This window comes from Gigantopelta aegis, chromosome 13, assembly GCF_016097555.1.
Source record: "Gigantopelta aegis isolate Gae_Host chromosome 13, Gae_host_genome, whole genome shotgun sequence".
Classification (NCBI taxonomy): Eukaryota; Metazoa; Mollusca; class Gastropoda; order Neomphalida; family Peltospiridae; genus Gigantopelta; species Gigantopelta aegis.
The window spans coordinates 29673957-29700962 of NC_054711.1; the positions used below are offsets into that span (position 1 = coordinate 29673957).

The 27006-nt window shown below is 41.3% G+C and overlaps 1 protein-coding gene across 1 annotated transcript in view; it reads left to right on the forward strand.

The window, feature by feature from the left end:
* The window catches only part of LOC121387427, a 176049-nt gene that overhangs the window by 110178 nt on the left and 38865 nt on the right, over positions 1–27006 (forward strand). Inside the window, exons 31-39 of the mRNA XM_041518538.1 lie at positions 1569–1707; positions 4834–4880; positions 6046–6206; positions 7663–7846; positions 9498–9623; positions 11183–11410; positions 18380–18486; positions 24651–24697; positions 25137–25255. Coding sequence (XP_041374472.1) covers positions 1569–1707; positions 4834–4880; positions 6046–6206; positions 7663–7846; positions 9498–9623; positions 11183–11410; positions 18380–18486; positions 24651–24697; positions 25137–25255 — 1158 coding nt within the window. The remainder of the gene's footprint in view (positions 1–1568; positions 1708–4833; positions 4881–6045; positions 6207–7662; positions 7847–9497; positions 9624–11182; positions 11411–18379; positions 18487–24650; positions 24698–25136; positions 25256–27006) is intronic.

The window sequence follows — 27006 nt, forward strand, 5'->3', positions numbered from 1 at the left end:
CTGATGCGTGTACAACTTGGGATTAATTAATCAATGTGCTCTAGTGGTGTCGTTGAACAAAATAAACTTTAATTAATTGTACTTGGTAGTCTTGACCATTGGATGGCACGGTCATAGTTAAAAAATGTCTCGAGTCCTCTGGTCCAGTAATCCATATACGAGCTCGTAGCTCTACAACCAAGGTCTCCTTATCCAGTTGCTGGACGTAGCCTTCGCTTGATGCGCGGTCGGTCTACGATCGATCCTCGTCAGTGATCCCATTTGGCTATTTCTCGTTCCAGCCAGTGTTCCACAACTGGTGTAACAAAGGCTGTGGTATGTACTATACTGTCTGTGGGGTGGTGCATATCACAGATCCCTTGCTGCTAATTGAAAAAAGTAGCCCATGAAATGGTAACAGCGGGTTTTCTCTCTCAATATCTGTGTTGTCCTTAATCATGTGTTGAGAGTGTCGTAAAATAAAACATTTCCTTCCTTCCTTCCCTTGCTGCTAATTGAAAAGAGTAGCCCATGAAATGGTAACAGCGGGTTTTCTTTCTCAATATCTGTGTTGTTCTTAATCATGTGGTGAGTGTGTCGTTAAATAAAATATTTCCTTCCTTCCTTCCTTATCCATGTTGAGTGGGTACAAGTTTATAATTCTTACTCACATATATTCACTTAAATGTTTTATAAATACATAAAATAAAGTTCATATTTGAAGTATTGTTTTCATTGATAATTCTAATTTTAAAAATATTTTAGATCAGTTAATGTTGATTAAAATTAGTCCCAAAAAATAGAAACAGTCGTGTTTACTAATGGGCATTTGTGATCTGCTGTCCAGTATTTATTCCTGATAACAGTGGTTTTCTGACCAGAATTAAAAAAAAGCACAAAAAAAAACCCAACTACGATTCGTATCCCAATATTTGGTGATTTTCGTTTGTGATAAAATGATAAAATTTATTATCAAATTAGCTGTCGCAATCAGCTATCCATCTCTGAAAATTACCACAACGTGCCGCCGTTGTTGTCAAGTGAAAAACAATCAACAAAAGCCACCATCATGTCAAGAGGGGCGAGGCGTAGCCTAGTGGTAAAGCACTCGCTTGATGCACGGTCGGTTTGAGATCGATCCCTGTCAGTGGGCCCATTGCACTATTTCTCGCTCCAGGCAGTGCACCACGACTGGTACATCAAAGGCCGTGGTATGTGCAGTCCTGTCTATGGGATGGTGCATATAAAAGATCCCTTGCTGCTAATCGAAAAGAGTAGCCCATGAAGTGGCCCTTAACCATATGTCTGACGCCATATAACCGTAACTGTGTTGAGTGTGTCGTTAAATAAAAAATTTCCTTCCATCATGTCCAGAAATCTGTTTACAGTGTGTCGAAAATGTTAACTGTTGTTGTTTCTCCAGTTGATAGATGATAGAATTATGTTTTAAAGTACTTTTAGAGTTGCCTCCCTTTCCAGGTTGGTATTTTTGAGATGGAACGACTGTCACGGCTGCTATAGTGGATTCATTAAACAAAACTAATAGAAATATTGTTTTGAAGTATGTTTAGTGTTCCCTCCCTTTCCAGGTTGATATTCCTGAGACAGAACGCCGACCGTCACAGCTGCTAGTTGCTCCTGAGGAATCACCATCGACTGTACAGGTGGAAGTGGAAGTGGAGGAAGAACCATCGGATGAAGCAGAATCAGAGGCAGATCGGAAACATCGTAAGATTTTTATATCATTCCTTATAGGGGGGAAGGGGGGATGCAGCCTAGTGGTAAAACACTTGCCTGATGTGTGTATTGGTGATATGCTCAGCCAAGTGATAAAACTCTTGCTGGCATATGGTGATATGCTCAGCCAAGTGATAAAACTCTTGCCGACATATTGGTGATATGCTCAGCCAAGTGATAAAACTCTTGCCGGCATATTGGTGATATGCTCAGCCAAGTGGTAAAACACTTGCCGACATATTGGTGATATGCTCAGCCGAGTGGTAAAACTCTTGCCGGCATATGGTGATATGCTCAGCCAAGTGATAAAACTCTTGCCGACATATTGGTGATATGCTCAGCTGAGTGATAAAACTCTTGCCGACATATTGGTGATATGCTCAGCCGAGTGGTAAAACTCTTGCCGACATATTGGTGATATGCTCAGCCGAGTGGTAAAACTCTTGCCGACATATTGGTGATATGCTCAGCCGAGTGGTAAAACTCTTGCCGGCATATTGGTGATATGCTCAGCCGAGTGGTAAAACTCTTGCCGACATATTGGTGATATGCTCAGCCGAGTGGTAAAACACTTGCCGACATATTGGTGATATGCTCAGCCAAGTGATAAAACTCTTGCCGGCATATGGTGATATGCTCAGCCAAGTGATAAAACTCTTGCCGACATATTGGTGATATGCTTAGCCGAGTGATAAAACTCTTGCCGACATATTGGTGATATGCTCAGCCGAGTGGTAAAACTCTTGCCGACATATTGGTGATATGCTCAGCCGAGTGGTAAAACTCTTGCCGGCATATTGGTGATATGCTCAGCCAAGTTGTAAAACACTTGCCTGATGTGTGTGTTGGTGATATGTCTAGCTGAGTGGTAAAACTTGCCTGATGTGTGTATTGGTGATATGTCTAGCCAAGTGGTAAAACTTGCCTGATGTGTGTATTGGTGATATGTCTAGCCGAGTGGTAAAACTTGCCTGATGTGTGTGTTGGTGATATGTCTAGCCGAGTGGTAAAACTTGCCTGATGTGTATGTTGGTGATATGCTCAGTCAAATGGTAAAACTCTTGCCTGATGTGTGTGTTGGTGATATGTCTAGCCGAGTGGTAAAACTTGCCTGATGTGTGTGTTGGTGATATGCTCAGCCAAGTGGTAAAACTCTTGCCTGATGTGTGTGTACTAGTGATATGTCTAGCCGAGTGGTAAAACTTGCCTGATGTGTGTGTTGGTGATATGTCTAGCCGAGTGGTAAAACTTGCCTGATGTGTGTCTTGGTGATATGTCTAGCCGAATGGTAAAACTCTTGCCTGATGTGTGTGTTGGTGATATGTCTAGCCGAGTGGTAAAACTTGCATGATGTGTGTGTTGGTGATATGTCTAGCCGAGTGGTAAAACTTGCCTGATGTGTGTGTTGGTGATATGTCTAGCCGAGTGGTAAAACTTGCTGATGTGTGGTCCTAGCCGAGCGTAAAACTTGCCTGATGTGTGCTCAGCCGATGTCTAGCCGAGCGGTAAAACTCTCCTGATGTGTGTATTGGTGATATGTCTAGCCGAATGGTAAAACTCTTGCCTGATGTGTGTGTTGGTGATATGCTTAGCTGAATGGTAGAACTCTTGCCTGATGTGTGTATTGGTGATATGCTCAGCCGAGTGGTGAAACTCTCTCCTGATGTGTGTATTGGTGATATGCTCAGTCTAGTGGTGAATTGGTGACTCAGTCTCCTCTCACCTGATGATGGTGATGTAAAACTCTCCCTGATGTGTGTATTGGTGATATGCTCAGTCTAGTGGTAAAACTCTCCTGATGTGTGTGGTGATATGCATTGGTGTCTATATAAAACTCTCTCAGCCAGAGTGGTAAAACTCTCTCCTGATGGTGTATTGGTGATATGCTCACGCCGAGTGGTAAAACTCTCTCCTGATGTGAGTATTACTCTACATGTCAGAATTATCAAATGCTTGACATCCAGTAGCTGATGCATGATTAATAAATCAATGTGTTCTAGAAGTGTCTTTAAACAAAACAATTTTGCTCATTCCAACCAGTGCTCCGCAACTGGTCAAATGTCATGGTTTGTGCTTTCCTGTCTGTGAGGAAAGTGAAAATGAAAGATCCCTTGCTGCTAATGGAAAAATGTAGCGTGTTTCGTCTAGATAATAACTACGAGTCATAATTACCAAATGTTTGACATTCAATAGCCGATGATTAATTCATCAATGTACTCTAGTGATGTCGTTAAACAAAACAAACTTCTTAAAAAAAAAAAAATATTTACGGCTGTATGCCACTTTAGGGTATGGGCTACTCTTATTCGATGTAGCCACATGGGCTACTCTTTTCGATTAGCCACAAGGGATCTTTTATACGCACCATCCCACAGACAGGGTAGTACATACCACGGCCTTTTATATACCAGTTGTGGTGCACTGGTTGGAATGAGAAATAGCCCAATGGGCCCACCGACGGGGATCGATCCCAGACCAACCACGCATCGAGTGGGCGCTATACCACTGGGCTACATTCCACCCCTTGACATACAGTTTCCAATGATTAATAAAACAATGTGCTCTAGTGGTGTCGTTACATAAATATACAGAACTTCACATGCGTTGTTTTCGCTTCCTATTTATATTGCGCAATAATATATATCACGAGACCGTGTAGCGGTCGAGTGGTATGTTCTTTCGCAAAATAAACAAGTGCAATAAATATGAAGCGAAAACAACATATGTGAAGTTCTGTATTTATTACATACCTTCTTTTATGTTTTACAAAAAACGGTTTTTAATTTAACGTCACAACAACACTTTGTTATATCTATGATCAAAACTCCTTTCATGGATTCATTTAACGTTACGAATCATGCTCTACGGCAGCCTTGTGTAATATTTGAAATACCATATGACATCATTTGTAAATCATATATGACGTAAGTAAATAAAAGGCACTAACTGCAGTAAAAAGAAAAAGGGAATTCCCCATTTAAAAGTTCCGGTCCAGATTGCACATATGTGCGATACAGAATAAATTTATTACACGGTTTCAAAAGGCCTTTATCACTATAGTAAGATTGAATAGGTATGTATTAAAACAATCTTTAATGTTTTGTTTTTCTGTTGTAGGATGGGTCGATGATTCACTGTTGGAGAAAACTGAAGGTACAGCAAACGTAAGTGTTGAATTGTGTGTGTTGTTAAGGGGCCGAGACGTAGCCCAGCGGTGAAGTGCTCGCTTGATGCGCGGTCGGTGTGTATAATGTTCCAGACATTTTCTTAATGTCTATCAATAGTGTGTAATGTTCCAGACATTTTCTTAATGTCTGTCTATCAATAGTGTGTAATGTTCCAGACCTTTTCTTAATGTCTGTCTATCAATAGTGTGCAGTGTTCCAGACATTTTCTTAATGTCTGTCTATCAATAGTGTGCAATGTTCCAGACATTTTCTTAATGTCTATCAATAGTGTGTAATGTTCCAGATATTTTCTTAATGTCTATCAATAGTGTGTAATGTTCCAGTCATATTGTGGTATGGCGTTGTCCGTCCATAAGTACGTCCGTTTGTTAACGTTTTCTTGTCCTGACGATATCTTGCATACAGATGCATACAGGACCATCAAACCTCACATGTAGGAACAACTTGGGATGATGGTGTGTCACGTACTATTACTAGGTCACTGTGACCTACTTTTCATGGACTATTGCACATAACAGTAAATCCTTGTCCAGACCATATCTTGCATACAGATGCATACAGGACCATCAAACCACATGTAGGAACAACTTGGGATGGTGGTTGGTCCAAAACAAACTGTTCATCCATCCCATTGCAAAAAATGTCACATAATTAGAATTAAATCATACCCGTAACATATTCATTAATATAGATATGGTTTTTTTTATCAAACTCCTGATGGGCTTATCATGTACCTCTTGTTGTAGTATGTAATGTCATGGTCATTTCCTTAATGTCTGTTGGTAGCATATACACTGTATCTCTATCATTTTCTTAAGGTATTTTTGTAGTTTACAATGTTCCTTTCATTTTCTTTCTATCTTTTTCTAGTATATAATGTCTCAGACATTTCCTTGATGTCTATCAATAGTGTATAATGTCCTAGACATTTTATTAATGCCTTTGTCTAGTATATACTTTATCAGACATTTCTTTAATGTCTTTTTGTCGTATATAATGTCACAGACATTTCTTTAATGTTTATTTGTAGTGTATCCTAGACATATTTCCTTAATGTCTATTTGTAGTGTATCCCAGACATATTTCCTTAATGTCTATTTGTAGTGTATCCTAGACATATTTCCTTAATGTCTATTTGTAGCAAATAATGTCCCTGATGCGACGACTCTGTGCAGAGAAGTTTTTCCCAACAGACCAAGACATGTCACTGTTTGTTTCTGTGAAAACATTAGTAGACCTGCTGGAGACCAATGACGCTAATATGTATCAGAAAGTTTGTCAGTATGTCAGAGACATTGACAAGTAAGTTACTTCTTAAGCTAGGGGTCCGGGACATAGCCTAGTGGTAAAGCGCTCGCTCGTGGTGCACTGGCTACAACGAGAAATAGCCCAGTGGGCCCACCGGTGGATATCGATCCCAGACCGACCGAGTATGAGGCGAGTGTTTTACCACGAGACTGTGTCCCGCCCTCCATATGTATTAAGAGACTGTTAATAGTTTGTTACTATTGTAGAGCCCCTTCTATGACAAAGATTACGTATTGAAAGCAATTTGTTTCTTTAGCCTACATTATCAGTGTCTATATAAGGTGTTTCTGGTCATCCAAATGATTATTTTGATATGTGGTAGAGAGAGAGAGAGAGGGAGGGAGAGAGGGAGGGAGGAGAGAGAGAGAGAGAGAGAGAGAGAGAGAGAGAGAGAGAGAGAGAGAGAGAGAGAGAGAGAGAGACAGAGACAGAGACAGAGACAGAGACAGAGACAGAGAGAGACAGAGAGAGAGAGAGATACAGACAGACAGACAGACAGACAGACAGACAGACAGAGAGAGAGAGAGCAAAGAGACACAGAGAGAGAGACAGACAGACAGACAAACAGAGAGGGACAGACAAACAGTGAGGGACACACACAGAGAGAAAAAGGTCAGACAGACAGAAACAGAGAGAGACAGAAACAGACAAAGAGGTTGAGAAAGATTGAGAGGGAGAGTTAAAGAGAAAGCGAGAGAGAAAGACAGTTGGTAGGGGAGATAACTGAAGACAATTAGTCTGCTGGGAGAATAGGGATAATCATTGTTATATTTTATTTTAATCTAATTACTGGCCTCGGTGGTGTTGTGGTTAAGCCATCGGACTACATGCTGGTAGGTACAGGGTTCGTAACCCGGTACCAGCTTCAACCCAGTGCGAGTTCTTAATGGTTCAATGGGTAGGTGTAAGGCCACTACACCCTCTTCTCTCTGACTAACGGCTAACCAACTACCAACTAGCCCACTGTCCTAGACAGATAGTTGAGGTGTGTGCCCAGGACAGCATGCTTGAACCTTAATTGGATATAAGCAAGAAAATAAGTTGAAATAAAAAAAATCTAATTAAATATGAATAATAATTAGATAAATACTTTAAATATAGAAAACTTCTTTTTTTTCAACTCTTAAATGTTTTTTATTTTATTTTTTAAATTATTTTTTGAAAAACCAAAATGAGTGTAATGACATTGTGAAAGTGTTTACTTAATGTTAATCAAATTAAGTATGAATAATAATGAGATAAATACATTGTACTTAAAATGTAGAAAACTATGGTTTCTTTTCATCTCTTTGATTTGCTTTTTTATTTACAAAATTATATAGTGTCAGTAACATTGTGAAAGCATTTCTACTCAAATTTGAATAATAATGAGATAACTACTTAAAATATAGAAAACTATGGGGGATTTTCTCGCTCTTTGATTTGCTTTTTTATTTACAAAATTATATAGTGTCAGCAACGTCGTGCAATCATTAAAGACGAAACTCCTGAATACTATGAAGGAGAAACTGAAATCCTCCAATGCTGATATTAAGATCAACTCTCTGCGGATGATTGCAATGCTGTCTGGTCCCAATGAAGAAGAGACGGACGACCTCATCAGAAGTCTTCTGCCCTGTCTCGTTGATCCAGATGTAAGTTTATATAACAGTCATGTGTCAGTCATGTGTGTGTGTATGTGTGTCATTTGTATGTTTGTGTATCAGTTGTGTGTCTGTGTGTGTGTGTGTGTGTGTCAGTTGTGTGTCTGTGTGTGTGTGTGTCAGTTGTATGTCTGTGTGTGTGTGTCAGTTGTATGTCTGTGTGTCTGTGTGTGTGTGTGTCAATTGTGTGTATGTGTGTGTCAGTTGTGTGTGTGTGTGTCAGTTGTATGTATGTGTGTCAGTTGTATGTCTGTGTGTGTGTGTGTGTGTGTCAGTTGTGTGTCTGTGTGTGTGTCAGTTGTATGTCTGTGTGTGTGTGTGTCTGTGTGTGTCAGTTGTGTGTCTGTGTGACAGTTGTAAGTCTGTGTGTGTCAGTTGTGTGTCTGTGTGACAGTTGTAAGTCTGTGTGTGTGTGTGTGTCAGTTGTATGTCTGTGTGTGTGTGTGTGACAGTTGTATGTCTGTGTGTGTGTGTGTCAGTTGTGAGTTGGTGTGTGTGTGTGTGTGTTGGTGTGTGTGTGTGTATGTTGATATGTGTTGGTGTGTGTTGGTGTGTGTGTGTGTGTATGTTGATGTGTGTTTGTGTGTGTTGATGTGTGTTGTTGTGTGTGTGTGCAGTTTTCTTGCTAGTCTATTTTAGGGGGCGCTGTTCATCTTTTACATATATAGCATTATATAAGATTCTACTGCTGGCAGTAGCTACTATAATTTTCCATATTAGCTCCAGTTTGGTAGTGTACTGCAATGTTGTTAACTCTTATATATCCAGCAATTGGAAAACTAAACCAAGTTTTTAATGTGAAATTTATCATTTTGAACCTACACTTGTAAAAAAAAAATAAAAAAAAATAACGTAACACTTGATGTCTTGAATATTTTAATGGACATCCTAGTGAGTCTAATGACCCTAATAAAATTTATAAAAGAACTTAATTCATATTTTAAAAATAGTTTTAATAACCCGATGATCACGATTGTTGACATTGGTGTTTATGATGCTTTCACCAAGTTTATTGTCACTTTCACTTTATGACAAGTGATCCCAACTGTCATTTTCTTCAAAGTCCATATTCATCAGTTTTTTTGGGTGAATATATTCTTTAAAAATCTTCAGCTTTCATTAAGTAATAATGTCCACCATCTTTTAAAAGAAATATTTCACAAATATGACAGAAATCGGACTCATCATTTACATGCACATGTACAAAAATTTATACAATTTTTCGTTTTCTCAAATATGAACGCCACTGCAAAAAACATACACTGAATATGTTCAATTGTTATTCTGTTATATTCCAGCATTCACAGAATCAAAATATAAAACTTATGTGAACATTGACAGCTGTGTTTACGAAGATTGGGTTTTTACGTTAATTTTCCTCAGCTTGACTACAGTCGGGAATGGGAGGAAGAGAGTTAACCAAACATTCTCTTTATTTCTAATTTATATAGATATAGTTTGAATTTCATATGGTTCTAAAAATAACAATAGTCTACACAATTAGGTGGGGTTTTTTGTTTTTAAAACTTTTTTTTTTTTTAGCCAAATGTGCATATCGAAGTCATCAAGACTCTTCTAAAAGTCTACCACATTAGGGTTTTTTGGTTTGTTTGTTTTTTAAACGTTTTTCTTTTGTTTTTAGCCAAATGTGCGTATCGAAGCCATCAAAACTCTTCTAAAACTGTCTGGTCTGAAAACAAAAGATGAACTAATGGATTTACTACAAGAACTTGGTGTTTTCGATGACATGTCACTGGAAAATTATGAGGCAAGTGATTCCATTTCTGAGACCATGTTATATACGTTCTCTTTCATGACAGACATTGAAGAGTTTCAAATACATAGAATTGCAGCCATGACAATTTGAACTGGCCTCGGTGGCGTCGTGGTTAGGCCATCAGTCTACAGGCTGATAGGTACTGGGTTCAGATCCCAGTCGAGGCATGGGATTTTTAATCCAGATACCGACTCCAAACCCTGAGTGAGTGCTCCGCAAGACTCAATGGGTAGGTGTAAACCACTTGCACCAACCAGTGATCCATAACTGGTTCAACAAAGGCCATGGTTTGTGCTATCCTGCCTGTGGGAAGTGCAAAGAAAAGATCCCTTGCTGCTAATTGGAAAGAGTAGCCCATGTAGTGGTGACAGCGGGTTTCCTCTCAAAATCTGTGTGGTCCTTAACCATATGTCTGACGCCATATAACCGTAAATAAAATGTGTTGAGTGCATCGTCAAATAAAACATTTCTTTCCATGACATTTTGCATCAGCATTCAGCAATTCTGATTAAGTAAAATTGATTAATGGGTGGGTTTTTTGCTGATATATACATATCAACTTATTTTCATGCTTATATCCAATTAAGGTTCAAGCATGCTGTCCTGGGCACACACCTCAGCTATCTGGGTTGTCTGTCCAGGACAGTGGGTTAGTTGTTAGTTGGTTAGTGGTTAGTGAGAGAGAAGAAGGTGGAGTGGCCTTACACCTACCATTGAGCCCTTAAGAACTCACTCTGGGTTGGAGCCGGTACCGGGCTGTAAACCCTGTACTTACCAGCCTGTAGTCCGATGGCTTAACCACTGTGCCACCGAGGCCGGTTTTTTTTGCTGATGCAACTTTACTGAAGAGTTACTGGTATAAATATTTAAAGTGCATATGCTGAGACAGTCTGTTTTAGCTGAGGTAAGCTACTTTTATTTATTAGTATTTATTTTGCTAACTTGGCAATTTTCTGAATTACAGTGGCTGCCATTGTGGTTGCACCCCCACTGTTTATTATAACATAATTATGGTGTATAAAAAAAGTCAGTCTTACATTTTAAACTTTTCTAGGAATATTTGCATTTCTGTAGAAAGTGTGTGTGTGTGTGGGGGGGGGGGGGGGGGGGGGGGGGGGGCAAGGGGGACATGTGTTTTTCTTGATCCAGTAGCAGCAGTGATGGTTTATATATATATATTTATATTTATATATGTGTGTGTGTGTGCTTTCCAATTTTTGGCACCTTCCTACGACACTGTTTCTTATTTACCTATTTCTTGCTCCAGCCAGTGCATCACGACTGGTTTAACAAAGGCTGTGGTATGTGCTATCCTGTCTATGGGATGGTGCATATAAAAGATCCCTTGCTGCTAATCGAAAAGAGTAGCTTATGAAGTGGTGACAGCGGGTTTCTCCCCTCAATATCTGTGTGGTCCTTAACTCTATGTCCGACACCATATAACCATAAATAAAATGTGTTGAGTGTCGTTAAATAAACTATTTCTTTCCTTACTTACCTACAACTTTCTAGGAAAATATGCATTTATCAGTTGTTGTCACATTTCATAGGCACATGCAATGGGAATCCTGGAAAAGAGGTTACTCATGAAACAAATAGAAGAGCGGCGTTTAAGGGAAGAAGAGAGAATTAGGAAGCAGAAGGCGTTACTCTTGAAAAGGTTGAAGAGAGAAGAATCATTGCGTCAGAAGAAAGATTTCCTTGAATGCTTTAAGAGAGAACAAAAGATACTATTGGATAGACAGAGACAGTCACAAATTGATTTAGCATGTGAAGAGGTACAAGACTGACATTTCATTTTTATAACATCCAAAAACATAGTTAAAGGGACAGACCCTAGTTTTTAAACACTACAGCATATTTTTCACCTTTAGAGCTGTTTATGATCACTGAAATCAAACATTACTTATATTTTATTGTTTAGATTATCCATTTCCATAGAACTGAAGTGTTTCTGATCATCCTGTTGTTTCTAATATCACAAAATGCATTTTTCCTATTTTAAAAAAATGCATGTGCATCTGAGATGCACACGATGTAGCGATTATTGATTTGAGTTCTAGTCAATTTTTAAAGGATATTTCCTATTTTAACGTCACAGACTCTTCTTTCAGTCTATTTTAACTTTATCCAAATGTGTTACAGGTTTGTAAATTCACTAAACTTAATGTCCATATTTTACGGGTTAAAACTAGGGTCTGGGCCTTTAACCGTCTGTCTACTGCAGGCGAGATAGCTCGCCCGACGTCACGCCAGTCGACATACTGTACACCGCATACAGTGCATTCCCCAATTCATATTTCACGCCCTTCTGACTACTGCAGGCGAGATAGCTCGCCCGACGTCACGCCAGTCGACATACTGTACACCGCATACAGTGCATTCCCCAATTCATATTTCACGCCCTTCTGACTACTGCAGGCGAGATAGCTCGCCCGACGTCACGCCAGTCGACATACTGTACACCGCATACAGTGCATTCCCCAATTCATATTTCACGCCCTTCTGACTACTGCAGGCGAGATAGCTCGCCCGACGTCACGCCAGTCAACATACTGTACACCGCATACAGTGCATTCCCCAATTCATATTTCACGCCCTTCTGACTACTGCAGGCGAGATAGCTCGCCCGACGTCACGCCAGTCAACATACTGTACACCGCATACAGTGCATTCCCCAATTCATATTTCACGCCCTTCTGACTACTGCAGGCAACATAGCTCGCCCGACGTCACGCCAGTCGACATACTGTACACCGCATACAGTGCATTCCCCAATTCATATTTCACGCCCTTCTGACTACTGCAGGCAAGATAGCTCGCCCGACGTCACGCCAGTCGACATACTGTACACCGCATACAGTGCATTCCCCAATTCATATTTCACGCCCTTCTGACTACTGCAGGCGAGATAGCTCGCCCGACGTCACGCCAGTCGACATACTGTACACCGCATACAGTGCATTCCCCAATTCATATTTCACGCCCTTCTGACTACTGCAGGCGAGATAGCTCGCCCGATGTCACGCCAGTCGACATACTGTACACCGCATACAGTGCATTCCCCAATTCATATTTCACGCCCTTCTGACTACTGCAGGCGAGATAGCTCGCCCGACGTCACGCCAGTCGACATACTGTACACCGCATACAGTGCATTCCCCAATTCATATTTCACGCCCTTCTGACTACTGCAGGCGAGATAGCTCGCCCGACGTCACGCCAGTCAACATACTGTACACCGCATACAGTGCATTCCCCAATTCATATTTCACGCCCTTCTGACTACTGCAGGCAACATAGCTCGCCCGACGTCACGCCAGTCGACATACTGTACACCGCATACAGTGCATTCCCCAATTCATATTTCACACCCTTCTGACTACTGCAGGCAAGATAGCTCGCCCGACGTCACGCCAGTCGACATACTGTACACCGCATACAGTGCATTCCCCAATTCATATTTCACGCCCTTCTGACTACTGCAGGCGAGATAGCTCCCCCGACGTCACGCCAGTCGACATACTGTACACCGCATACAGTGCATTCCCCAATTCATATTTCACGCCCTTCTGACTACTGCAGGCGAGATAGCTCGCCCGACAGCACGCCAGTCGACATACTGTACACCGCATACAGTGCATTCCCCAATTCATATTTCACGCCCTTCTGACTACTGCAGGCAACATAGCTCGCCCGACGTCACGCCAGTCAACATACTGTACACCGCATACAGTGCATTCCCCAATTCATATTTCACGCCCTTCTGACTACTGCAGGCAACATAGCTCGCCCGACGTCACGCCAGTCGACATACTGTACACCGCATACAGTGCATTCCCCAATTCATATTTCACACCCTTCTGACTACTGCAGGCAAGATAGCTCGCCCGACGTCACGCCAGTCGACATACTGTACACCGCATACAGTGCATTCCCCAATTCATATTTCACGCCCTTCTGACTACTGCAGGCGAGATAGCTCCCCCGACGTCACGCCAGTCGACATACTGTACACCGCATACAGTGCATTCCCCAATTCATATTTCACGCCCTTCTGACTACTGCAGGCGAGATAGCTCGCCCGACAGCACGCCAGTCGACATACTGTACACCGCATACAGTGCATTCCCCAATTCATATTTCACGCCCTTCTGACTACTGCAGGCAACATAGCTCGCCCGACGTCACGCCAGTCGACATACTGTACACCGCATACAGTGCATTCCCCAATTCATATTTCACGCCCTTCTGACTACTGCAGGCAAGATAGCTCGCCCGACGTCACGCCAGTCGACATACTGTACACCGCATACAGTGCATTCCCCAATTCATATTTCACGCCCTTCTGACTACTGCAGGCGAGATAGCTCGCCCGACGTCACGCCAGTCGACATACTGTACACCGCATACAGTGCATTCCCCAATTCATATTTCACGCCCTTCTGACTACTGCAGGCGAGATAGCTCGCCCGACAGCACGCCAGTCGACATACTGTACACCGCATACAGTGCATTCCCCAATTCATATTTCACGCCCTTCTGACTACTGCAGGCGAGATAGCTCGCCCGACAGCACGCCAGTCGACATACTGTACACCGCATACAGTGCATTCCCCAAGTCATATTTCACGCCCTTCTGACTACTGCAGGCGAGATAGCTCGCCCGACGTCACGCCAGTCGACATACTGTACACCGCATACAGTGCATTCCCCAATTCATATTTCACGCCCTTCTGACTACTGCAGGCGAGATAGCTCGCCCGATGTCACACCAGTCGACATACTGTACACCGCATACAGTGCATTCCCCAATTCATATTTCACGCCCTTCTGACTACTGCAGGCGAGATAGCTCGCCCGACGTCACGCCAGTCGACATACTGTACACCGCATACAGTGCATTCCCCAATTCATATTTCACGCCCTTCTGACTACTGCAGGCGAGATAGCTCGCCCGACGTCACGCCAGTCGACATACTGTACACCGCATACAGTGCATTCCCCAATTCATATTTCACGCCCTTCTGACTACTGCAGGCAACATAGCTCGCCCGACGTCACGCCAGTCGACATACTGTACACCGCATACAGTGCATTCCCCAATTCATATTTCACACCCTTCTGACTACTGCAGGCAAGATAGCTCGCCCGACGTCACGCCAGTCGACATACTGTACACCGCATACAGTGCATTCCCCAATTCATATTTCACGCCCTTCTGACTACTGCAGGCGAGATAGCTCCCCCGACGTCACGCCAGTCGACATACTGTACACCGCATACAGTGCATTCCCCAATTCATATTTCACGCCCTTCTGACTACTGCAGGCGAGATAGCTCGCCCGACAGCACGCCAGTCGACATACTGTACACCGCATACAGTGCATTCCCCAATTCATATTTCACGCCCTTCTGACTACTGCAGGCAAGATAGCTCGCCCGACGTCACGCCAGTCGACATACTGTACACCGCATACAGTGCATTCCCCAATTCATATTTCACGCCCTTCTGACTACTGCAGGCAAGATAGCTCGCCCGACGTCACGCCAGTCGACATACTGTACACCGCATACAGTGCATTCCCCAATTCATATTTCACACCCTTCTGACTACTGCAGGCAAGATAGCTCGCCCGACGTCACGCCAGTCGACATACTGTACACCGCATACAGTGCATTCCCCAATTCATATTTCACGCCCTTCTGACTACTGCAGGCGAGATAGCTCCCCGACGTCACGCCAGTCGACATACTGTACACCGCATACAGTGCATTCCCCAATTCATATTTCACGCCCTTCTGACTACTGCAGGCGAGATAGCTCGCCCGACAGCACGCCAGTCGACATACTGTACACCGCATACAGTGCATTCCCCAATTCATATTTCACGCCCTTCTGACTACTGCAGGCAACATAGCTCGCCCGACGTCACGCCAGTCAACATACTGTACACCGCATACAGTGCATTCCCCAATTCATATTTCACGCCCTTCTGACTACTGCAGGCAACATAGCTCGCCCGACGTCACGCCAGTCGACATACTGTACACCGCATACAGTGCATTCCCCAATTCATATTTCACGCCCTTCTGACTACTGCAGGCAAGATAGCTCGCCCGACGTCACGCCAGTCGACATACTGTACACCGCATACAGTGCATTCCCCAATTCATATTTCACGCCCTTCTGACTACTGCAGGCGAGATAGCTCCCCGACGTCACGCCAGTCGACATACTGTACACCGCATACAGTGCATTCCCCAATTCATATTTCACGCCCTTCTGACTACTGCAGGCGAGATAGCTCGCCCGACAGCACGCCAGTCGACATACTGTACACCGCATACAGTGCATTCCCCAATTCATATTTCACGCCCTTCTGACTACTGCAGGCAACATAGCTCGCCCGACGTCACGCCAGTCGACATACTGTACACCGCATACAGTGCATTCCCCAATTCATATTTCACGCCCTTCTGACTACTGCAGGCAAGATAGCTCGCCCGACGTCACGCCAGTCGACATACTGTACACCGCATACAGTGCATTCCCCAATTCATATTTCACGCCCTTCTGACTACTGCAGGCGAGATAGCTCGCCCGACGTCACGCCAGTCGACATACTGTACACCGCATACAGTGCATTCCCCAATTCATATTTCACGCCCTTCTGACTACTGCAGGCGAGATAGCTCGCCCGACAGCACGCCAGTCGACATACTGTACACCGCATACAGTGCATTCCCCAATTCATATTTCACGCCCTTCTGACTACTGCAGGCGAGATAGCTCGCCCGACAGCACGCCAGTCGACATACTGTACACCGCATACAGTGCATTCCCCAAGTCATATTTCACGCCCTTCTGACTACTGCAGGCGAGATATCTCGCCCGACGTCACGCCAGTCGACATACTGTACACCGCATACAGTGCATTCCCCAATTCATATTTCACGCCCTTCTGTCTACTGCAGGCGAGATATCTCGCCCGACGTCACGCCAGTCGACATACTGTACACCGCATACAGTGCATTCCCCAATTCATATTTCACGCCCTTCTGTCTACTGCAGGCAAGATATCTCGCCCGACATCACGCCAGTCGACATACTGTACACCGCATACAGTGCATTCCCCAATTCATATTTCACGCCCTTCTGACTACTGCAGGCGAGATATCTCGCCCGACGTCACGCCAGTCGACATACTGTACACCGCATACAGTGCAGTCCCCAATTCATATTTCACGCCATTTTGCATACGACACTCACCGGAAACAGGTTTTTTTACAGCATGCTAGCTTTTGTTTGTTGTTTTTCAGTGGAAAATAGCTTGGAATTTTGAGTTCAGAAAGTGGTTTTCAGCCCGATATCTCATAAAAATTACAAAAACGCACGAAAATATTACTTACTGATTCATATTTTATGTATTTATAAAACATTTAAGTGAATATATGTCAGTAAAAATTATAAACTTGTACCCACTCAGTGTGGGTTTTGTCAAAAAATAATCCAGTACTCTAAAGGTTAAGAAAACCAGTAGAATCTAAGTGATCAGGATTTCCAGCTGACAAGAACTTTAAGTACATTAAATCGCATCATCCTGATCGGTCATTGTCTTTTGATCTGCATTGATTACACTATGTACTGGGGTATAATTGTACAAACATTCCTTTCCTTTCCTAATAGCCACTGATTAAACAATGTGCTGGGGTTTCATTAAGCAAACATTCTTTACCTTTCCTAATAGCCAGTGGTTAAACAATGTGCTGGGGTGTCATTAAACAGACATTCCTTTCCTTTCCCGTTAACCACTGATTAAACAATGTGCTGGGGTGTAATTAAACCAATTTTTTTAGTTTTTTTCCTAATAGCCACTGGTTAAACAATGTGTTGGGATATAATTGTACAAAAACATTCCTTTCATTTCCCAATAGCCACTGATTAAACCATGTGCTAGGGTGTCATTAAACAAACATACTTTTCCTTTCCTAATAGCCACTGATTACACAATATGCCTGGGTGTCATTAAGCAAACATTTCTTACCTTTTCTAATAGCCACTAAGTAAACAATGTGCTGAGGTGTAATTGTGCAAACATTCCTTTCATTTCCTAATAGCCACTGATTAAACAATGTGTTGGGGTGTAATTAAAAAAACATTCCTTTCCTTTCCTAATAGCCACTGATTAAACAATGTGTTGGGGTGTAATTAAACAAACGTTCCTTACGTTTCCTAATAGCCACCGATTAAACAATGTGCTGAGGTGTCATTAAACAAACGTTCCTTTCATTTCCTAATAGCCACTGATTAAACAATGTGCTGGGATGTCATTGTACAAACATTCCTTTCCTTTCCTAATAGCCACTGATTAAACAATGTGCTGGGGTGTAATTAAACAAACATTCCTTACCTTTTCTAATAGCCACTAATTAAACAATGTGCTGGGATGTAATTGTACAAACATTCCTTTCCTTTCTTAATAGCCACTGATTAAACAATGTGCTGGGGTGTCATTAAACAAACATTCCTTTCCTAATAGCCACTGATTAAATAATGTGCTGAGGTGTAATTAAACAAACATTCCTTTCCTTTCCTGATAGCCATAAATTAAACAATGTGCTGGAATGTAATTGTACAGACAATCCTTTCATTTCCCAATAGCCACTGATTAAACAATGTGCTGGGGTGTCATTAAACAAACCTTCCTTTCCTTGGATGTGTAATTAATTTCTCTTCTACATAGTTACCACCTGATGCACAACAGAGACTCCGCACAAGCCTGGAGAGCATTAAAGAACTTACAGGTTCATCAAAGTTTAAGCTAAAGAAAAGACGGAAAAAGTCATCAAGGTAAATATACATTATACTTCAGTACTTCAGATACCAATTTCTCTTATCCTCTGTATAGTCCAGTACTTCAGATACCAATTTCTCTCATCCTCTGTATAGTCCAGTACTTCAGATACCAATTTCTCTCATCCTCTGTATAGTTCAGTTCTACAGATACCAATTTCTCTCATCCTCTGTATAGTCCAGTACTTCAGATACCAATTTCTCTCATCCTCTGTATAGTCCAGTATTTCAGATACCAATTTCTCTCATCCTCTGTATAGTCCAGTTCTTCAGATACCAATTTCTCTCATCCTCTGTATAGTCCAGTTCTACAGATACCAATTTCTGTCATCCTCTGTATAGTCCAGTTCTTCAGATACCAATTTCTCTCATCCTCTGTATAGTCCAGTTCTTCAGATACCAATTTCTCTCATCCTCTGTACAGTCCAGTTCTTCAGATACCAATTTCTCTCATCCTCTGTACAGTCCAGTACTTCAGATACCAATTTCTCTCATCCTCTGTACAGTTCAGTACTTCAGGTACCAATTTCTCTCATCCTCTGTACAGTTCAGTACTTCAGATACCAATTTCTCTCATCCTCTGTACAGTTCAGTACTTCAGATACCAATTTCTCTCATCCTCTGTACAGTTCAGTACTTCAGATACCAATTTCTCTCATCCTCACTATAGTTCAGGGCAGGGCATAACGCAGTGATAAAGCGCTTGCCTGATGCGTGGTCAGTCTGGGATCGATCCCCATCGGTGGGCCCATTGGACAATTTCTCGCACCAGCCAGTGCACCATGACTGGTATATCAAAGGTCGTGGTATGTGTTAGCCTGTCTGTGGGATGGTACATATACAAGATTCCTTGCTGCTAATTGAAAAGAGTAGTCCATGAAGTAGCGACAGCGGGTTTCCTCTCTCATTATCTGTGTAGTCCTTAACCATATGTCCGACGTTATATAACCATAAATAAAATGTGTTGAGTGCGTCGTTAAATAAAACATTTCCTTCCTTCCTCAGTATAGTTCAGATACTAATTTCTTTCATCCTCAGGTATATGGGACAGAGTTATCCCATGAAAAAAAGCTATATAAGAAATTTCTATCTTGCATGGGATATCACACTCTTGTGTTTAATATGACGTCGTTGACAATATATGAAATCATATTAATGTGAGGTGGTGACGTGAGGTCATTAGACAGTTTTAAATTAATATTTTGTTATTAAAACCTTCATTTCAAAAGTTATCTTGTTAACTTTTATTTAACACATGAAACAGACACGGCTAATATGATAGTGTAGTTTATTTATGATAAAATGGTCAAATAAAGAAGTTACTTTTTCAGCCATCTTTGTTTGTTCGTGTAAAATAATGGGGGTTTTATCGAATGGATGAGAGAAAAAGACTCTCATCATTATGCAGTCATGTGGGATAGAAAACGTACACCCTCGGTGTTGGAGGGGCGAGGCGTAGTCCAGTGGTAAAGTGCTCGCTTGATGCGTGGTCGATTTGGGATTGTGAGTGGGCCCATTGCACTATTTCTCACTCCAGCCAGTGCACCACGACTGGTACATCAAAGGCCGTGGTATGTGCTATCCTGTCTATGGGATGGTGCATATAACAGATCCCTTTTGCTGCTAATCGAAAAGAGTAGCCTATGAAGTGGCGAAAGCGGGTTTCCTCTCTTAATATCTGCGTGGTCCTTAACCATATGTTTGACGCCATATAACCATAAATAAAATGTGTTGAGTGTGTCGTTAAATAAAACATTTCCTTCCTTCCCTCAGTGTTGGAAATGTTGATTTGGGACGAGGCTTTCTATCCCACGTGACCACAGATGATGTCGAAGTCTTATATGATTAATCCATGTCCTGTTCTCAGTCTTAGAGCATGCATGGGCAAAATCATCTGATAAAATTAAAGATTAGGAATCTTACAGAGTAAGAAGGTCGAGATTAATATTTTCTGGCACAAGTCTTTTTCTGTTAGTGGTGATAAGGAAGAAGAAGAAGGAAATGTTTTATTTAACGACGCACTCAACACATTTTATTTATGGTTATATGGCATCAGACATATATGGTTAAGAACCACACAGATATTGAGAGAGGAAACCCGCTGTCACCACTTCATGGGCTACTCTTTTTAATTAACAGCAAGGGATCTTTTATATGCACCATCCCACAGACAGGGTAGTACATACATACCATGGCCTTTGCTACATCAGTTGTGGAGCACTTACTGGAATGAAAAATAGCCCAATGGGCTCACCGACGGGAATCGATCCCACGCTGACCGTGCATTGAGAGAGTGCCTTACCACTGGGCTACATCCCGCCCCAGTGGTGATAATGTCAACATTTGCATTTACCTCAGTGTTAAAGTTTTACGTTAAACTCCATTTCTCACAAAATATACTAATGGTAGAAAAATAAGTGTCTTAATTGACAAATACCGATTAACATAGATTCGGGTGATATTTTCCATATTAAAAAACACACGTGACAAGTCCTGTATAATACATGTATATGTACATGACTGATAGTGCAAAATGTCCCATCACCTCTCGCTTTCGTGTGCTAGTAAAAACATTTCTCAAGATAACTAGCAAAATGTATCATTATCCCTTCCTACATAGTAATTATTCTGATGCTAACCTGCCAACATCCTAACATAATGTGCCGAATTTATTAAGCCTGTTTTTGTTGAACACAGGTGCTTAAGCATGTAAAATGTATGTAGTTATAAACGCATGTAAGACGTAAACAGGCTTTGTATATTTATAGCACTGTCTCTAGTGTTGATGCTTTGAGACAGCTTCCGGAACCACCTCTGTTGATGAGAATATATATAGTGTGTTATTTATAGCACTGTCTCTAGTGTTGATGCTTTGAGACAGCTTCCGGAACCACCTCTGTTGATGAGAATATATATAGTGTGTTATTTATAGCACTGTCTCTAGTGTTGATGCTTTGAGACAGCTTCCGGAACCACCTCTGTTGATGAGAATATATATAGTGTGTTATTTATAGCACTGTCTCTAGTGTTGATGCTTTGAGACAGCTTCCGGAACCACCTCTGTTGATGAGAATATATATAGTGTGTGTTATTTATAGCATGTTCTCTAGTGTTGATGCTTTGAGACAGCCTCCCGATCCATCTGTGTTGATGAGAATATATATAGTGTGTGTTATTTATAGCACTGTCTCTAGTGTTGATGCTTTGAGACAGCTTCCGGAACCACCTCTGTTGATGAGAATATATATAGTGTGTGTTATTTATAGCATGTTCTCTAGTGTTGATGCTTTGAGACAGCCTCCCGATCCATCTGTGTTGATGAGAATATATATAGTGTGTGTTATTTATAGCACTGTCTCTAGTGTTGATGCTTTGACCAGTCTCCAGAGCCACCTGTGTTGATGAGAATATATATAGTGTGTGTTATTTATAGCACTGTCTCTAGTGTTGATGCTTTGAGACAGCCTCCAGAACCACCTGTGTTGATGAGAATATATATAGTGTGTTATTTATAGCACTGTCTCTAGTGTTGATGCTTTGAGACAGCCTCCAGAACCACCTGTGTTGATGAGAATATATATAGTGTGTGTTATTTATAGCACTGTCTCTAGTGTTGATGCTTTGAGACAGTCTCCGGAACCACCTGTGTTGATGAGAATATATATAGTGTGTGTTATTTATAGCACTGTCTCTAGTGTTGATGCTGTGAGACAGCCTCCGGAACCACCTGTGTTGATGAGATTATATATAGTGTGTGTTATTTATAGCACTGTCTCTAGTGTTGATGCTTTGAGACAGCCCCTGGAACCACCTGTGTTGATGAGAATATATATAGTGTGTGTTATTTATAGCACTGTCTCTAGTATTGATGCTTTGAGACAGCCTCCGGAACCACCTGTGTTGATGAGAATATATATAGTGTGTGTTATTTATAGCACTGTCTCTAGTGTTGATGCTTTGAGACAGTCTCTGGAACCACCTGTGTTGATGAGAATATATATAGTGTGTGTTATTTATAGCACTGTTTCTAGTGTTGATGCTTTGAGACAGCCTCCGGAACCACCTGTGTTGATGAGAATATATATAGTGTGTGTTATTTATAGCCCTGTCTCTAGTGTTGATGCTTTGAGACAGTCTCCGGAACCACCTGTGTTGATGAGAATCGACTCCAGGTTTGTATAGCAACCAACTTAGGTTTAGCAGTAGAGCATCCATTTGACATCTTTATTGCACAGGTTACACACATAGATTATTATATTAGTAGTAGAGCATTCATTTGAAATCTTTTTTACACATGTTACATATAAAGATTATTATATTAGTAGATCATCCAGTTAGCATCTTTATTGCACAGGTTACATACATAGATTATTATATTAGTAGTAGAGCATTCATTTGAACTCTTTTTCACACAGGTTATATATAAAGATTATTATATTATGAGAAAATCATCCATTTGACATCTTTATTGCACATGTTATATATAGAGATTATTATATTAGGACAAGAGCATCCATTTGAAATTGTTATTGCACAGGTTATATATGGTAATTATTATTCATATATTAGTAGTAGAACATCCATTTAAAATCTTTTTGCACAGGTTACATATAGATTTTATTATATAAGTAGTAGAGCATCCATTTGAAATTTGTAGTGCACCAGTTATATATTGATTTTATTATATTAGTAGTAGAACATCCTTTTGGAATTTATAGTGCACCGGTTACATATAGAAATTATTATATTAGTAGAGCATTCATTTGAAATGTTTACTGCACAGGTTACATATAGAAATTATTATATTTGGAGAAGAACATCTATTTGAAATGTTTACTGCACAGGTTATATTTATAGGATATTAAACAAGCTTTCATTTCTTATCATGTTTATGTCCCGAGTGAAATAATTTTCAATTGTCACAAGCTTTAGTAATAGTAACAGTAGCGAGTTTAATATCCTATTTATTACCCATAATTGACTCCATTTATATCACTCAACTCATTTGGTTGATGTTTCTGTAGATAAGAGAAGGAAATTAACTGCAAGATCGAACTAACTATACAAAATATAGAAGGGAACTAACTGTGCAAGGTATAGAAGGGAACTAACTGTGCAAGGTATAGAAGGGAACTAACTGTGCAAGGTATAGAAGGGAACTAACTGTGTAAGGTATAGAAGGGAACTAACTGTGCACGGTATAGAAGGGAACTAACTGCACGGTACAGAAGGGAACTAACTGCAAGGTACAGAAGGGAACTAACTGTGCAAGGTACAGAAGGGAACTAACTGCACACGGTACAGAAGGGAACTAACTGCACAAGGTACAGAAGGGAACTAACTGCAAGGTACAGAAGGGAACTAACTGCAAGGTACAGAAGGGAACTAACTGCACGGTATAGAAGGGAACTAACTGTACAAGGTACAGAAGGGAACTAATTGTACAAGGTACAGAAGGGAACTAATTGTGCACGGTACAGAAGGGAACTAACTGTGCACGGTACAGAAGGGAACTAACAGTGCAAGGTACAGAAGGGAACTAACTGTGCATGGTACAGAAGGGAACTAACTGTGCACGGTACAGAAGGGAATTAACTGTGCACGGTACAGAAGGGAACTAACAGTGCAAGGTACAGAAGGGAACTAACTGTGCATGGTACAGAAGGGAACTAACTGTGCACGGTACAGAAGGGAATTAACTGTGCACGGTACAGAAGGGAACTAATAGTGCAAGGTACAGAAGGGAACTATAGTCCGTCCCACAGGGATCGCATTTTTTTCATACTATGTAATTTACTACAAGTCATTTATTTCCGAGCCGACTGATTTGTAAATTGCACATATAAATTGTATTTCTTTGTTATTTCCAAAACACTTTTACTTTTTTTCTTATGTCAAATCAAACTGAATTATTTACAAAAAACATTTTAATAGAATGATGGGATGGACTATACCTGCAGGGTACACAAATTAGCTGATATATATTCCACTTTATTTACAGATGTTTTGTTTAAACACATGTAAATAATAAACAAGATTTAAGTCAGTAATTTCTGTAATGTATAGCATGTGATACAGAATATATTTACAGGTTTGCTCATTTTGTATATTATGTAAAATAAAAATTACCATTTGAAGCTATATAGTGATTATCTTTTTAGGTTTCGTGTTAAGGAAAGGGAACTGTCTGCTAAGAAAACTGACAAACGTGAGTTAACTTCCTTTTATTGTGCAGCCATTATTTGTTGATAATCGTACTCATGAAATGGGTCACATTTAGTGTTTAGGCTGGTAGGTACTGGGTTCAGATCCCAGTCGAGGCATGGGATTTTTAATCCAGATACCAACTCCAAACCCTGAGTGAGTGCTCCGCAAGGCTCAATGGGTAGGTGTAAACCACTTGCACCAACCAGTGATCCATAACTGGTTCAACAAAGGCCATGGTTTGTGCTATCCTGCCTGTGGGAAGCGCCAATAAAAGATCCCTTGCTGCTAATCAAAAAGAGTAGCCCATGTAGTGGTGACAGCAGGTTTCCTCTCTCTATATCTGTGTGGTCCTTAACCGTATGTCTGATGCCATATAACTGTAGATAAAATGTGTTGAGTGCGTCGTTAAATGAAACATTTCCTTTCCTTTCTTTCTACAGATAGAGAGACTAGCGAACCTGAAAAGACCAGCACAAGCAGTATCTCGATGGGAAAGTTTAGCTCCAGCAGTATGACGCTCGGAAAGTCTAGCAGTGGACCCACAGACTCCCTACTATTGGTACTGCTGATCTTTTTATTTTATCTTTGAGGGCTAGAAAATACTTGCCACCCCACCCCAAACAAGCCCATTCCACTCTATCACACTACCCCCACACCACCCCAATCCACACCACCCCACTCTACCACACCACCCCAATCCACCCCACCCCACTCTACCACACCATCCCAATCCACCCCTCCACCACACCACCCCAATCTACCCCACACCAATCCACCCCTCTCCACCCCACCCCAATCCACCCATCCACCACACCACCCCACCCCAATCTACCCCAATCCACCCCACCCCACTCCTTCCCACCCCACCGCAAAACAAGTAGAAATTGATGTGGTTGTGTAGAATTTAAATGATGTTCAATTGAAGTAAGTGGTAGAAAATCTACTTGCCATCACAGCCCAACCCAAAAGAAGTAGAAAATGGTGTGGTTATGTACAATAAGTGTTAGTAAATACTTGCCACCCACCCTTTAGCAAAACAAGTTAAAGGGACATTCCTGAGTTTGCTGCATTGTAAGATGTTTCCGACTAATAAAATATGTCTACGATTAAACTTACATATTAAATATATTTTCTTGTTTAGAATATCAGTGTCTGTATATTCAATGTCTTTCTGGTCGTCTTAATATTTGTAAGAAGCCCAAACTGGATTTTGTCTTCAAATAATTTCGTACGTACGAAAAAACAATATTTTAGAAAATAAGATGAAATTTAACCTAGTACAAATATTAGCCCGATCAGGAACACGTTTAATATACAGCCACTAATATTTTATGCAGAAAAATATATTTGATATGTAATTACAATCGTTAAAAAGTCTGTTAGTCGATAACATCTTAAAAAGTGCAGCAAACTCAGGAATGTCCTTTTAATGAATCTCTACTATTGGTACTGTTAATCTCTTCTTTATTTAATCTTTAAGTGGTAGAACATACTTACACCCCAGCCCAAAACAAGCCGTGGTTTGTACTGTCATGTCTTTGACAGTGTACATCAATGGCCGTGGTTTGTACTGTCATGTCTTTGACAGTGTACATCAATGGCCGTGGTTTGTACTGTCATGTCTTTGACAGTGTACATCAATGGCCGTGGTTTGTACTGTTATGTCTTTGACAGTGTCTATCAAAGGCCGTGGTTTGTACTGTCATGTATTTGACAGTGTGCATCAGAGGCCGTGGTTTGTACTGTCATGTCTTTGACAGTGTGCATCAAAGGCTGTGGTTTGTACTGTCATGTCTTTGACAGTGTGCATCAGAGGCCGTGGTTTGTACTGTCATGTCTTTGACAGTGTGCATCAAAGGCTGTGGTTTGTACTGTTATGTCTTTGACAGTGTGCATCAAAGGCCGTGGTTTGTACTGTCATGTCTGACAGTGTACATCAAAGGCCATGGTTTGTACTGTTATGTCTGACAGTGTATATCAATGGCCGTGGTTTGTACTGTCATGTCTTTGACAGTGTGCATCAAAGGCCATGGTTTGTACTGTCATGTCTTTGATAGTGTGCATCAAAGCCCGTGGTTTGTACTGTCATGTCTTTGATGGTGTGCATCAAAGGCCGTGGTTTGTAGTCATGTCTTTGACAGTGTGCATCAAAGGCTGTGGTTTGTACTGTCATGTCTGACAGTGTACATCAAAGGCTGTGGTTTGTACTGTTATGTCTTTGACTGTGCATCAATGGCCATGGTTTGTAGTCATGTCTTTGACAGTGTGCATCATAGGCTGTGGTTTGTACTGTCATGTCTTTGATAGTGT